General features: G+C 38.6%; 1 protein-coding gene across 1 annotated transcript in view; it reads right to left on the bottom strand.

Annotated features, from left to right (window-relative positions):
- Positions 1-3,631: 3,631 nt before the first annotated feature.
- Positions 3,632-12,376, bottom strand: part of Gtf2a1 (general transcription factor IIA subunit 1) — a 34,639-nt gene continuing 25,894 nt past the window's right edge. The window contains exons 8-9 of the mRNA XM_057782872.1: positions 10,925-11,014; positions 3,632-8,250 (exon numbers count right to left, since the gene is read on the bottom strand). Of these exons, the coding sequence (XP_057638855.1) occupies positions 8,143-8,250; positions 10,925-11,014 (198 nt within the window). The 3' untranslated portion in view covers positions 3,632-8,142. The remainder of the gene's footprint in view (positions 8,251-10,924; positions 11,015-12,376) is intronic.

Raw genomic sequence — 12,376 nt, 5'->3', positions numbered from 1 at the left:
TGAGTTTGACGCCAGTTGAATGCTCATCTCAAAAAAAAAAAAGTTTTTGATTAAAATTTTTTAAAAAGGTATGCTGAAATCTTGGCAGCTCTGCCTGTTGTTCTTCAGGTCAGATTCCTGCCACACTGCATCGCCGTGATAATCACTAAGGACTGTCTAACAACCCTTTCCTTTCCCAAAGCTGACTGCACAAAGGTAGGTCTGTCCTAAATCTGCAGACACCTCAGATTCCAGGAGCAGAAATCCTACTGACTAACCTACTAACTACGCTGAGAACACTATCTGAGGTAAAGAGGAAAGACCCTGGAGCAGGGGTATCACCTCATTGGAACCAAATCCCCTCTGGCAGAGACAGCACTAAGCTTCAAAACACCTGGTAGATTAGTGCCAAGACAATCAGCCAGACCACACCTTGACCAGACTGCCTATTCATGCCCAACTGCGGCCCCCCTTGTCTCACTGAAATTGAAAGTTCTAGCCAAACACAAAGTTCACGGCATACCATGACTAAGGGTTTAGTAATCACTGGATCCCTGCATCCATCTTCCCAATGCGGCCATGCACTGCTGCTTCTTTTTTTTTAACCGTTGTTTGTCTTTAACTGGTGTACTGGGACAGGTGACTGAAGGTAGTCTGTTTTTTTTTTGTTTGTTTTTTGTTTTGTTTTTTTTTTGCCCTACAGCTCCGTTACACTATAGCAACTAAGCCTGCCTGCTGGAACAGATAATTATTTCTTACGAAGAGGAATTTTTCATAGGCATGATGTAGGATTGATGGAACGTCATAAGAAACATTCTGACTTTAATCCTCTCTTTGCCTGCTACCAAGACAGAGCACGCCCCTCGCCCCAGCACACCTCTGCTAAACACGCCAAGTGAGGCAGGATTTCACAGCTTTCTCTGGCAGTAAACCAGGCAGCAGGATCTACCGCTCTCACATATTTCGCTCCGAAGACTGGAGTGTTTAGCTTAGTTTGTTAGGACTGTTTAATTACAAGATCCAAGAGCTGGAAAACTTACAAACAAGCATTCACTCATCTCTTACTGTTCTAGAGGCTGGGAAGCTCAATGGTCAAGATCCTGGTAACCTAATATCCTCCAAGAGACCATTCTCTGCTGCAATCTCACACGAGAGGTTAGCTGACTCTCTGAGGCATCACTTAACAACAGTGATCTATTATCCTCCTCAGTGGAGTGATCTCATGACCAATTCACGTTTTGGAGGCCCAACTTCAAATATGACTACCTTCGATATAGGTATTTAAGAGAGACAAGACTTTCAGATACAGATCATAGTAATGACCTAAAAACGTGCTACACACTGCTTTAAAAGTCAAGACCACTTACTTAATTGCACTGGGAAACTCAAACATGAGCTGAGTGTAGCTAAATCTCCTTTGGGCAAACAAAAATAACTACCCGCCCCCACTCACGAACACACAAGCCCTCTTTTTTCTTTAATTAATTTTACTGTTGTGAGGTCAAATACTTTAGCTGCACACTTTGCTGACTCTCACACGAATGAGCAGCAGTCACTCCGCCCGCATGCTCCCACTGTATGACTTAAGATCACATACTTATAGGAACTGTTAGGGTTGAAGACTGGGCCCTGGCAGCCATAAGCTGGGCTCAGCCACCTGTCCTCACCAAGCCAAGTGAAGAGAGCAGTATTACTGAAAGATGTAGCCAGCGTGGCCACACTGGGAAGAGTAACAAATCAAGCGATTCAGTGACACCCTCCCAAGCCCATAGCTGGGGTCCAGACTTGAATTAGAGAGAGAAGGTATGCACTTAGTAGTCAGGGCAAGCTGTGCTGTAGCCATCAACAGACTCATCGTTTTATCTTTGTCTCCTCCAAGGTGGTAGGACACCTCTCTCCAGGAGACAAGCTCCCTTCTCTCCCATGGGCTGGCATCCAGACTCAGCCTTTCCCTTTTCCCAGTGTGAGACTCAGGGAAATTCTAATTCCTTTGGGGACTACTGTTTCAACAACGTGATAGCCAAAAGCAGAGACAAAAGTGTCTCTTTAGAGATCTTCCCTCCTGCCAAGATGATTGAAGAAAAAAAATCTACGCATCTCATAAAGAGAAGATCAGGCAGACAGAAGGAGAAATTATTTCCAAGTCCAGCTTGGTGAACTCAAATTAACTGTGCTTCCTTATAAGAGCACGGGACTACATCATTGATGTCTCAACCCCCAAATAACCACCCAGCTCTTATATGCTCTCACCCCTGCACTAACACCACCTTAGCGGCAGGATGATGTGCAGCTCAGGCTGGGGGTGTAATGACTGCAATCAAGGGAGGGTATCCTGACCCTTCCCGTTCCTACACGGATATAGCAATAGTCTCATCACCATTACCTTCTAACCCTGTCAGTGAGTACTGTTCTACTTATTCTGTTATTATGGCTGCCACCCAATGTCTTCTCTAAGTCACCATGGAAATTCAGGTTCTTGGACACACAAAGCAAATAGTTACACTATATACTGGACGATGTTTTTATTCACTCCCTTGACTGTTGAGGGACACAGAGACAATGAAAGTTGCAGAAAAGACCCCGCAGCTACAGCCCACAGGTCTAGCCAAGATGGAAAGCAAACTGAGTCCAAGGGTGATCCTACCTGTACCGAGCCTGCCTGCCCTGCCCCAACTGCACCTTCTACGGCATCTTTCCTACTGTTTCACACACACACACACGGAATGTACATTGATTGTATTCTCTCTCTCATCTCTTAACTCCCCCACCCCCAGTGAATCTTCTTGTCAAGTATCATACGGCTTAAAAAAAAAAAATCCCAGTATAATACAGGCTATGTGACTTTGTCAGAGGGCCACAGCCCATCAAAACACAGGCTATTGCATTGTTCTTGGATACATCATTAGCATGGAAGTTCCACGGACTAGAGTAAGTCAGTGGGCGCTTTGGCAAAGGAGAGATTACCTCACACTCATGGATTAGTGCTTGTCACCTCCGTGCTTTCCCTTCACATGACCCACGCATACTTGGGAAATTGATTTTTAAAACAGTGTAGCTCCCAGGCTGACGAGATGACTCAAACATTATGAAGAATGGCTGCTCTTGAAGAGGACCTGGGTTTGATTCCCAACACCCTCACGGCAGCGCCCAACCATCCATAACTCCAGTTTCAAGGGATCCAATGCCGTCTTCTGATCTCTGTGAGCACTGCATGCTCATGGTGCATGTATATACATGGGGGAAAAGGGGAGGGGACAACTATCATGCACACAGAGTAAAAAAAATGTATAGTTCTCTATTAATTTCAACTTTGAAAAACAAATCTATTTCAGACATGTAATTCAGGGCATAAAGTCTTCCCACTCTGATGCCCAGCCTTTCCTTTCCCTCCTCTGCCTTGGGCTGCTCCTAGTAGCTGCAAAGGTCCGCCAACTCTCCCGCTGGGCTGCTTTGTGAACAAACATTTTGTCTCTCAATCACACGACATTTTTTTTATTTTGATGATTTACTTTTTTTTATACTAATTTTAAATTATCCAAATAACTTCATACTCAAAACCTTGCCACTGTTATTTCACAGATAGGAACTCAGGTCACATGAATTAAGATCATAATGTAGGAGCTTGAATTAAACTGCAAAATACAAGAAATGCTGGCAATAAATAAAATATCTTTATTAGGATTATTTAATAGTTAAAATCTGCATGTTTCCTTAGATAAAGTAGTTTATAACAGATAAAAAATTACAAAAGGCAAGCTCTTAATGATTCATTTGAATTAACTATAAAATCAAAATACTGCTAGTAATTTAATATCTTCTAAAGTAACACAAAATATATTCAATATGTAATACAAACCTCAATAATCCAAATCTCCTAATAAGCAATTATTTACAAACTCTGAACTGAGAGAAAACAGTTTAGCCAGACAAAGAAATGAAATGATGTTCTTAGTAACTTCATCCTAAGCAATCTAAGCTTTTGAGTAGAAATACTCTTTCAATACAATGCTAATTATATTAACCTTAATTTACATTTAGTTGGTGTGAATTTACCCATCCTAAATACCTCTGTGCCTGGAAAACACAGCTTTTAAAAGCGCTTAAGATATCTAAGACAGTTTAACAATTCAGTCTGGCATCCCAAAACCACTACCTTAAAGGTACAGAATTTAACTAAGGGTATAGAATTTAACAATATCCCTATTTTTGTTGAACTTTTCCTGTCTAAACTGTATGGTTTTAGTCAGTTGTCCGTATGCCAATGTCATAGACCAGTAAGCAAAGCAAGCAACATTACTTTTTTTAAATAACATCTTTAATTAAAGTTTTTGCAAGGTAAAATATTAAACTTAAAATAGGTCTTAGTACATCAAAATACTAAGCTCTTTAATTGTACTCCAAGATGGTCTTTAAAACCTAACAACCCATATATCACAGAAGAGCAACCTTGATCTGCAAGTGTACAGAATGAATTTTACAAACATAATAAATATATTTACGCCCTTACACATAACAGTATGTACAACAGCAGTCGACAATAGTAGCTCCGAAAAGCTAGGGATTAACCCTCCCCAACCCAATGCATACCGGACTGATTTAAGGAAGCTTGGCTGAAAGAGTAATTGTTGATTCAATATTCTTTTGTTCTCTCCTCAAAAAGGAAGCTTTTGTTCCTCAAAATAAGCAAAAAAAAAAAAAAGGAAAAAAAGAAAGAAAAAAAAGAAAATAAAGAAAAAAAAGACACATTCTTCCTTAAATCATGCATGCAGGAAAGATGACAAAGAAAAGACAAAGGCAGGTTTCCAGGGGGAAGACTACAAACCAGAATCATTTCCATAGGGATAACAGATCAAAATCCAAGCCTAACAGTAAACACATGAGAAAACGCACAAAACAACCATTTTTAAAACAAAAAAATCAGTATCTGCTACAGCTGATTCAAACAGGTAGGCAGGAAACTCGAAACGAAAACGTACAAAGATCAATAAAATAGCACATTGCACAAAAGCTCAGTTCAAGATGAAGTAATCTGAGAATATAAGAACTTTCTCAAGTAGAAGAAAACGCTATTATAAGGGGGTTGCTAAGAGGAGATATGTCTGTTTTCTTATACAAGGAATACTTACCCTCTAATATGGCGACATTATTGCTATGAGATAATAAAAAGCATTCTCAGATGGAGACAACTCTGCATTCGCCCATACAAGCCACCAAAAGAAAACTCCTGGATTTTCAATACAACAAAGAAAGCCTCTCTATAAAAACTAGTAGATTTTACACTGTTTTCTAAAGCCAGAATCTGTTAGGTTTGTCCAGAACACATTTCAATCACTGTCCACGCGTGATTTAAAAGGCAACAGTGTAAATGTGATACGGAGTCAACAGAAATGTGCACACTTCAAACATCAACACCCAACATCAAGTTCCCCTCCTATCACGTTTGCCTGCACAGACCGCACGTGACAAAGCTGTGTCACTCAAAGACATCGCACGTGCTCTCAGGCATTCCAGTGGTCTGAGTACAAATGACACCAGGCAAGAGTTCAGACACTGGGAGGCACACATCTCCACTTCCGTCATTCTGTGTAAATATACCTTAGCACTACTGGTATCATGTTATGTAAAAGGTGTAATCACTACTGATACAAATCTAAACAGATCACCTTCTGAAAACACTGCCTACTTCAGGATTCCCAAGTCTGAATTATATCCACTTTTTGGATAAACATGCTACTCAAAATTCTGCAAGCGGGACCCCCTTGCCTTTCCAAAGGAATGACATTTTAATAGAACCTAATGACATCATCTGTTAAATGTAATGGCAAAACATGATTAAGAATTCAAAGCAAGTGACATTTACATAGCAAAAGCTAGTGTAATAAAAAAAAACACACAACATGCTACTTGATTTAAAAAGGAACACAATATAACAGCATATAAGAGCACAACCTAGTGTGCAGGGTTGTTTGAACCAGCTTTCAGAATTTTTCACATATAAAAGCATTTATCCAGGAGGTCACCATTAATAGGCAATACATAGGTACAGATACAAATGGTTACTTCCTGCTTTCAAAACAACCCCATGTGTTACTCTGAAAGAAGTGGTTGTTCATGTTTGAAAAAACAAGCCGGTGTACAATGCTAACCTTCAATATGTTTGACTACATAGAGAGCCCAGGGTCATGTGCTGAATTATCATAAAGTAATCCGAGTTTCAGTAACAGAAAAGCTACTGGGGAGCCCAAGTTTCACTGAAGTAACACTGCTGCACTGCCGTAGGTAGTTCAGTCACTGTTCACCGAATAAACACAAGCCTTCTAGAAACTATACCGAGGGACAACTGAGACAGAACTCATGGGATTTTACTCCCTCTGTACTCCAAGTGTTATAATTAAACAGAACTGCATGTGCTTTGAGAACAGAGAATAAAGAAACTTTCCCCAAAAGGCTGTATTAATAATAGAACAAGAAACTGTATTACCAGTTATGGGATAAAGCAAAATCTAACTACTATCATGTTAAGACACCACCACTTATAACGAATTCCACAATATAAACTGGTTCAGTGGGGTGATAAGTGGGGGAGAGGAATCAATTGCATTAAGAAATTTAAAAATATGTGCTTTAAAGAAGCACTATATGTATATTTTTATAACTCACAGTTTTTCTTTTGTAATATACTTTAGTTCATCTGTTACTTCTGGAACTACATAAAGTCAAATTAAAGGAAGACAAAAATGGAAGACAGAAGAACCAACAGGCAAGTTAACTTGAATCAAATGTTGTTAGTCACTAGGAGAGAAGGCGAGTGAGCATTCCTGCAGTTCCCAGGAAGCTGACCCACTGCAGCGCCAAACTGTTGAGAGCCCCTACAGGAACGAACCAGAGCTACACATTCTCATCACATACAGCGAGTATCTAGAGTTTTTAATATACAAGTCAAATCTCTATACTTTCTTTCCAATGTGCAAACTGGGGCCCAAGTCTAGATCATCAATGGCCTGGAAGGGCTACCCAATGAAAGAGAGGTAAATTTGTATTTAGTGGCCCACCTCCCTTTACCCCCTCCACCCCCAAGCATTCCCCTCAAATTACAAATTGTTTTAAAAAATTTGTTCAATTAAAATAATTTCTAAAATTCTTTACTAGTAAACACAAGAAACTTTTATAATTACTAAATTGTTTAATAAAAATCCAGTCCTCACCACCTGCCCTTATGCTTCTTAGACCAATGTACAGAATGCCATCTCAGTGTTACATAAAGACTAAATGAACAGCTAAGCACACACTGTAGCCCAACAAGAAAAACCTTCACATATCAAGCGTACTGTACAATTTCAGCTCGGTTGTACCTTTGTGAATAAACATATTCCTGAGGAGCCAATTTGGAGTCTCTTAAAGTACGTGACTGAGTACAGTTTTTCTATGGAAATCAAGCTGTCACTTTAATTCTACTCAACACAGGTAAGACCCAAGTCTTAAATTACATTTAACAAGTATGAAAACCTAATTAAAACAAGCATCCGTTCCTGGGTCGACTTTGTTTCCAAATTGTGACCACTGATCCTTTCTTTAAATCTAAGGTAGATGTTTCAGACAGCAGGGAAGCAAGAGGTATGTGTTACTGAGGGAGAGTAACAAGTAAAAATGTTTAAGACCTATTATGAGTTTTAAATCTTCTTACACAATGAATTAAAATTCAACACCATAATTCTTGCCCTTCTGTAAAAAGCTCACACGCAATTTGTACCAAATATAACCACATACAATAAGCAGTTTCAGTTCAATCTATCAAAAGGGAAATTTCTTCAGATCATTCCAACAAGTATCTTCTGACTGAGCCAAACTTGGAGAAAGTAATATAAACAAAGCTTTACATGCTAATTACCAATGGCAGGTTCCTGTATTTAAAATCGACAGTTACAGTTTCCTACACAACCCCTCCCCCGCCCAACAACCCCAGGAGCTGCAGTTCCATGGCTTGCCAGTTAGTAGTGTCTATGTTGTCAAGGTCTAGCTTTGTTCCAGTAGCTTTGCTTCTACTGCGCTGTTCTGACATGCAGAAGTGAAGTTTTGGTTGATATATGTCCCAAGTTTCAAACCGTCCATTTTAACTTTTTAAGTTTCTTTTTGTCTTACTTATAAAAGGAAAGAAGCAACTCTTCACCACTCTGCATCTCCAATTGCTTTGGAAAATATATAATCTCTTCCATTAAGATTCATAATGCCATCCTTGAGATGAAATTTCCATTTATTTTTACTTCTGTGTATCTAAACAAAAATTGAAAATGCAAAAGATGTAAGAGGAAAACACAACAAAACCCCACTGATAATAAAACCACAAGCTTGTCTCGTATAATTACTATATTTGGAAATTGGTCTCTTAATGTTTAGCAAAAAACCTCTAGATTTAAAATTTTCTTGAATTCATTAATAGCTCTTAGTAACTCGTATTCACTAAAAGAGTTACAAGTTATTTGCAAGCAATACAACTGGGGCCTTCTTTCTTTTGGTAAAATAAGCTTAGCGTTCTCAAAACCTAGCATGGACCTTTCACCATAACTCAGTAGATAGACATTTCTGAGCTCGATTCTAAAATCCTATGACCTATACTCTTAGCACAGACACCCTCCGGCATATTTAGGACAAATGGCTGTTCAATGTCTGCCTGACTATAATTAGAAGTTTATCTAGACTTTTTACCCTGTCCTCAAACCTGTTTCCTCTACCTTTCACTTACTGATCCTGGCGCTGCCTTTTGATATAAAAAACGTGTTTTATGACTTTCCCTTTCAATGTTCCTGCTCTAGATTCAAACTTTTGTTAAAATAAAACAGCAATAAAGTTAGAAGGAAGAGACTCTCACATTCAGATATAAGTCCAGAAATTCAAAACTGAAGTCATGTTGAGTAATAAATGATATTTTTATTTACATAAAAGTACAATGTAAAACTTTATTTATTTATTTATTTGGTTTTTCGAGACAGAGTTTCTCTGTAGCTTTGGTGCCTGTCCCGGAACTAGCTCTTGTAGACCAGGCTGGCCTCGAACTCCCAGAGATCCGCCTGCCTCTGCCTCCCGAGTGCTGGGATTTAAAGGCGTGCGCCACCACCGCCCGGCTTATAATGTAAAACTTTAAAAGTATTTCTTTCCTGGCCTTAAGCCTTTCATGGACACACTAAAAGCCAACAGAAGGGCCTTTTTAATGTCCAGTGAAAATTTCTTAATGTGAAATGAGCTATAAACAGGTTGAAACGTCACACTAGATACTGTTTTCACTATGCCCTACAGTCCTTCAGTTACCTAAACCTGTCATCCTGCTAGCATTTCAATTAAGACATGCTTGTCTGGCAATATAAACGCCATTACTCCTGTGCTTGTCTTAGAATAGACTCACTACTGAAATATAAAGCTTAGGCTTCAAAACAAAATTCCTAAAACTCAAGTTGGCCCAAATTACATTTATCCTTATTTTAACTAACCACAGACTAACTCACCTTTACAGTCTGTCAAAGTTCTGACTATACTTTTCATCTTTCTGATTCTTGAAATACAGCTCTGAAAACTATGAAATTAAGCTATATAACCAACCCAAGTCTCTATTAGTTTAAAACGTGAGCGTATCTGTGAGCAAGATAAACCAACTTTAATAACATTTAAAACACTATATAGCTAATCAAGGAGAATACTCTCTTACAATAGGAAAATACTTTGCGAAATATCCTGTAGGCAAGTTCTCATTTGGTAATTTGCTATCATGAAATTATGCATTAGGTATTTGGCTACAAGCAGGTCCCTTAGGACTTCCTGCTGTTTTAACCTCATATACCTTTTTCTACAGATAAAAAAAAAATGCCATTTGTGGTCAAGGGTAAGTCACAACGTACAAAAGTATATACTATCAGAGTATCAATAATGTGTCTGACTTTAGGTAACTGGCATGCAACTGGCTGGTTTTACCCTTTACTAAGTAAGATCCATTACACTGGCATTCTATAGATCTGTTTCATGTAAGCACTACTTATCATATTCATTATAACAAAAAATTTAAGATTTCTTTCAGCTAAAAGATACAAATAATCCATGTTCATTACCACAATCCTTGTCCCTAAGTACTTACTCCCTGCTACTCAATAAACATTTCTTTTAGAAAACACGATATTTAAGCAATCTCTTAAATCTCATCTGTTTGTTGGTTTTTGGTACTTATTTTTCTGGTCCTCTTAGTAATAAAATATCAATTAGGTCTTTCCAGACTCAAGCACGCTGAAGTGTGTAAAGGTTATGTTTTCTTTTGAGTTTGTGTCATTGAAAGAAAAGGGGCTGTTTACAAGCTGATGTAGAATGAAAGAAAAATGATCATCTTGGAGCTGGAGAGATGGCTCAGCAGTGAAGACCACTGGTTTCCCTTCCAGAGGACCCAGGTTCAATTCCCCGCATCCACATGGTAGCTCACATGGTCTTAACTGCAGTTCTAGAGAACCAGACACCCTCACATTCAGGCAAAGCACCAATCTGCATTAACCGAAATTAATTTTTTTATAAAAAGAAAGAAAAATGATCATCTCTCACCATTTTACTCACTACTTACTTTTCAAAGGTAACACTATAGAGTTCATTTTACTCAGACAGTCTCTGAAACAATCACAATGCTCTCTTTTACACTGTCTATAAAAGTAAAGAAAGCAAGCTGGACAGGGTAGCGTGTACCTCTAATCCCAAGTTGAGACAGGAGTACAACTGACTACGAAGCCACCCTGAGCTAGCCACCTACATTGTTCCAGGTCATCCTTGATTGTTAATATACTTCATCTCAGAGGTAAAACATAAAATTAAAATATGGATAGTCATCATCTCCCTAAACCTTTCTCTAAGACTGAGCAGATGGTTTAGAGGAGGGCACTACAACAACAACAATGTCCATGAATGAAAATGAAGTCCGTACCTTATCATATTGGCATACAACAACATTTTCTGTGTCAAACAGTTCCTGTCCTTCCTCGTCACTTACATCATCTTCACTGTTGAGGGGCTCCTGCAAATAAAAGGAGAATTTACACATAGATCTCATGGATTGCTATAGTGTTTCCCGTAACATATAGTAAGAAGAAGCATGACCTTGATGCTCTTTGAGAACTAAGTGTTATCAGGTGTCTGCACACACTGAATGTAGTGCTGTCAATACAGAAGGTTTGTCGATGTTATTTCAGCAAGAAATTCAATACAAGTTAAGCTATAGCACTCATAAAAATCAAAAGGGATTAAAATGTATTTTTTTCAGGGCTAGAGAGATGGTTCATTTGTTAAGAGCACTGTCTGCTCGTGCATAAGACCTGGGTTCAATTCCCAGCACCTACATGGCAGCTCACAACCATTTCTAAATCTAATCCTGGGACCAAATGCCCTCTTCTGGACTCCCTAGGTACCAGGTACTCATGTGGTGAACAGACATACATGCAGGCAAAACAGTCATACACATAAAGTAATTTTTAAATTTTTCTTTATGCTTGCCAGGTGGTGGTGACACACACCTCTAATCCAAGCACTCAGGAGGCAGAGGAAGATGGATCTCTGTGAGTTGCTCGAGGCCAGCCTAGTCTACAGAGAGGGTTCCAGGGAAAGTTCCAAACCTACAGAGAAACCCTGTCTTGAAAAACCCAATAATAATAATAATAATAATAATAATAATAATAATAATAATTCTTTATTCTTTAATAATTGCACAAGATAAATTCTCATCAATAAATTTTCAGGTACCTAGAAATAAACCTGAGGAAATATGAAGGTTGTGTTGTGAGGTCAAAACAAAGCAAGCCAATAGTAACGTCAGAGAAGCAGAAGAATACAATAAGTTTCTAGTGTGGTCTTAGGACTATATTAAAGACCCAATCGGTACTGTTTGTCATTATGAAGACATTACGTTGGAGATATAATAAATAATTAAGATTTAAATTACTCTTAAATGAAGAGAATGAAATATCTCAGGGCCAAAAATAAAACCAAAGAAAGGGATAAAATAAGGCTGAGCTTCATTTGTGGTATAAGACAAAAATAAGGAAGAAAAAGACAAGTCAAAACAGGCAGAAAGGAAAATAAGCAAGAATGATAAAAGCCTAGTTGTATTAGGTGTATGCCACTCAAACATAGGTGTGTATGGACATTTAAATAAAAGTATCTATGCTAAGTGGGAGGAAATGATAAGACTTTAACCCTTTGGGAATGTACATTTCAGCAGTGCTATGTAGCTGCAGAGCACTTCATGAACCACACCCAGAAACTATCCCTCTACAGTCCCTCCTGTCTCCTGGCAACCACCAATCTGCTGTCTGACTTCATGAACTTGCCTATCCTGGATACATAAATAGAACAATACAAATTGTGGGCTTTGTACTGCGCT

Source organism: Chionomys nivalis, chromosome 10, assembly GCF_950005125.1.
Source record: "Chionomys nivalis chromosome 10, mChiNiv1.1, whole genome shotgun sequence".
Lineage (NCBI taxonomy): Eukaryota > Metazoa > Chordata > Mammalia > Rodentia > Cricetidae > Chionomys > Chionomys nivalis.
This window is presented reverse-complemented; position numbering and strand designations above follow the sequence as displayed.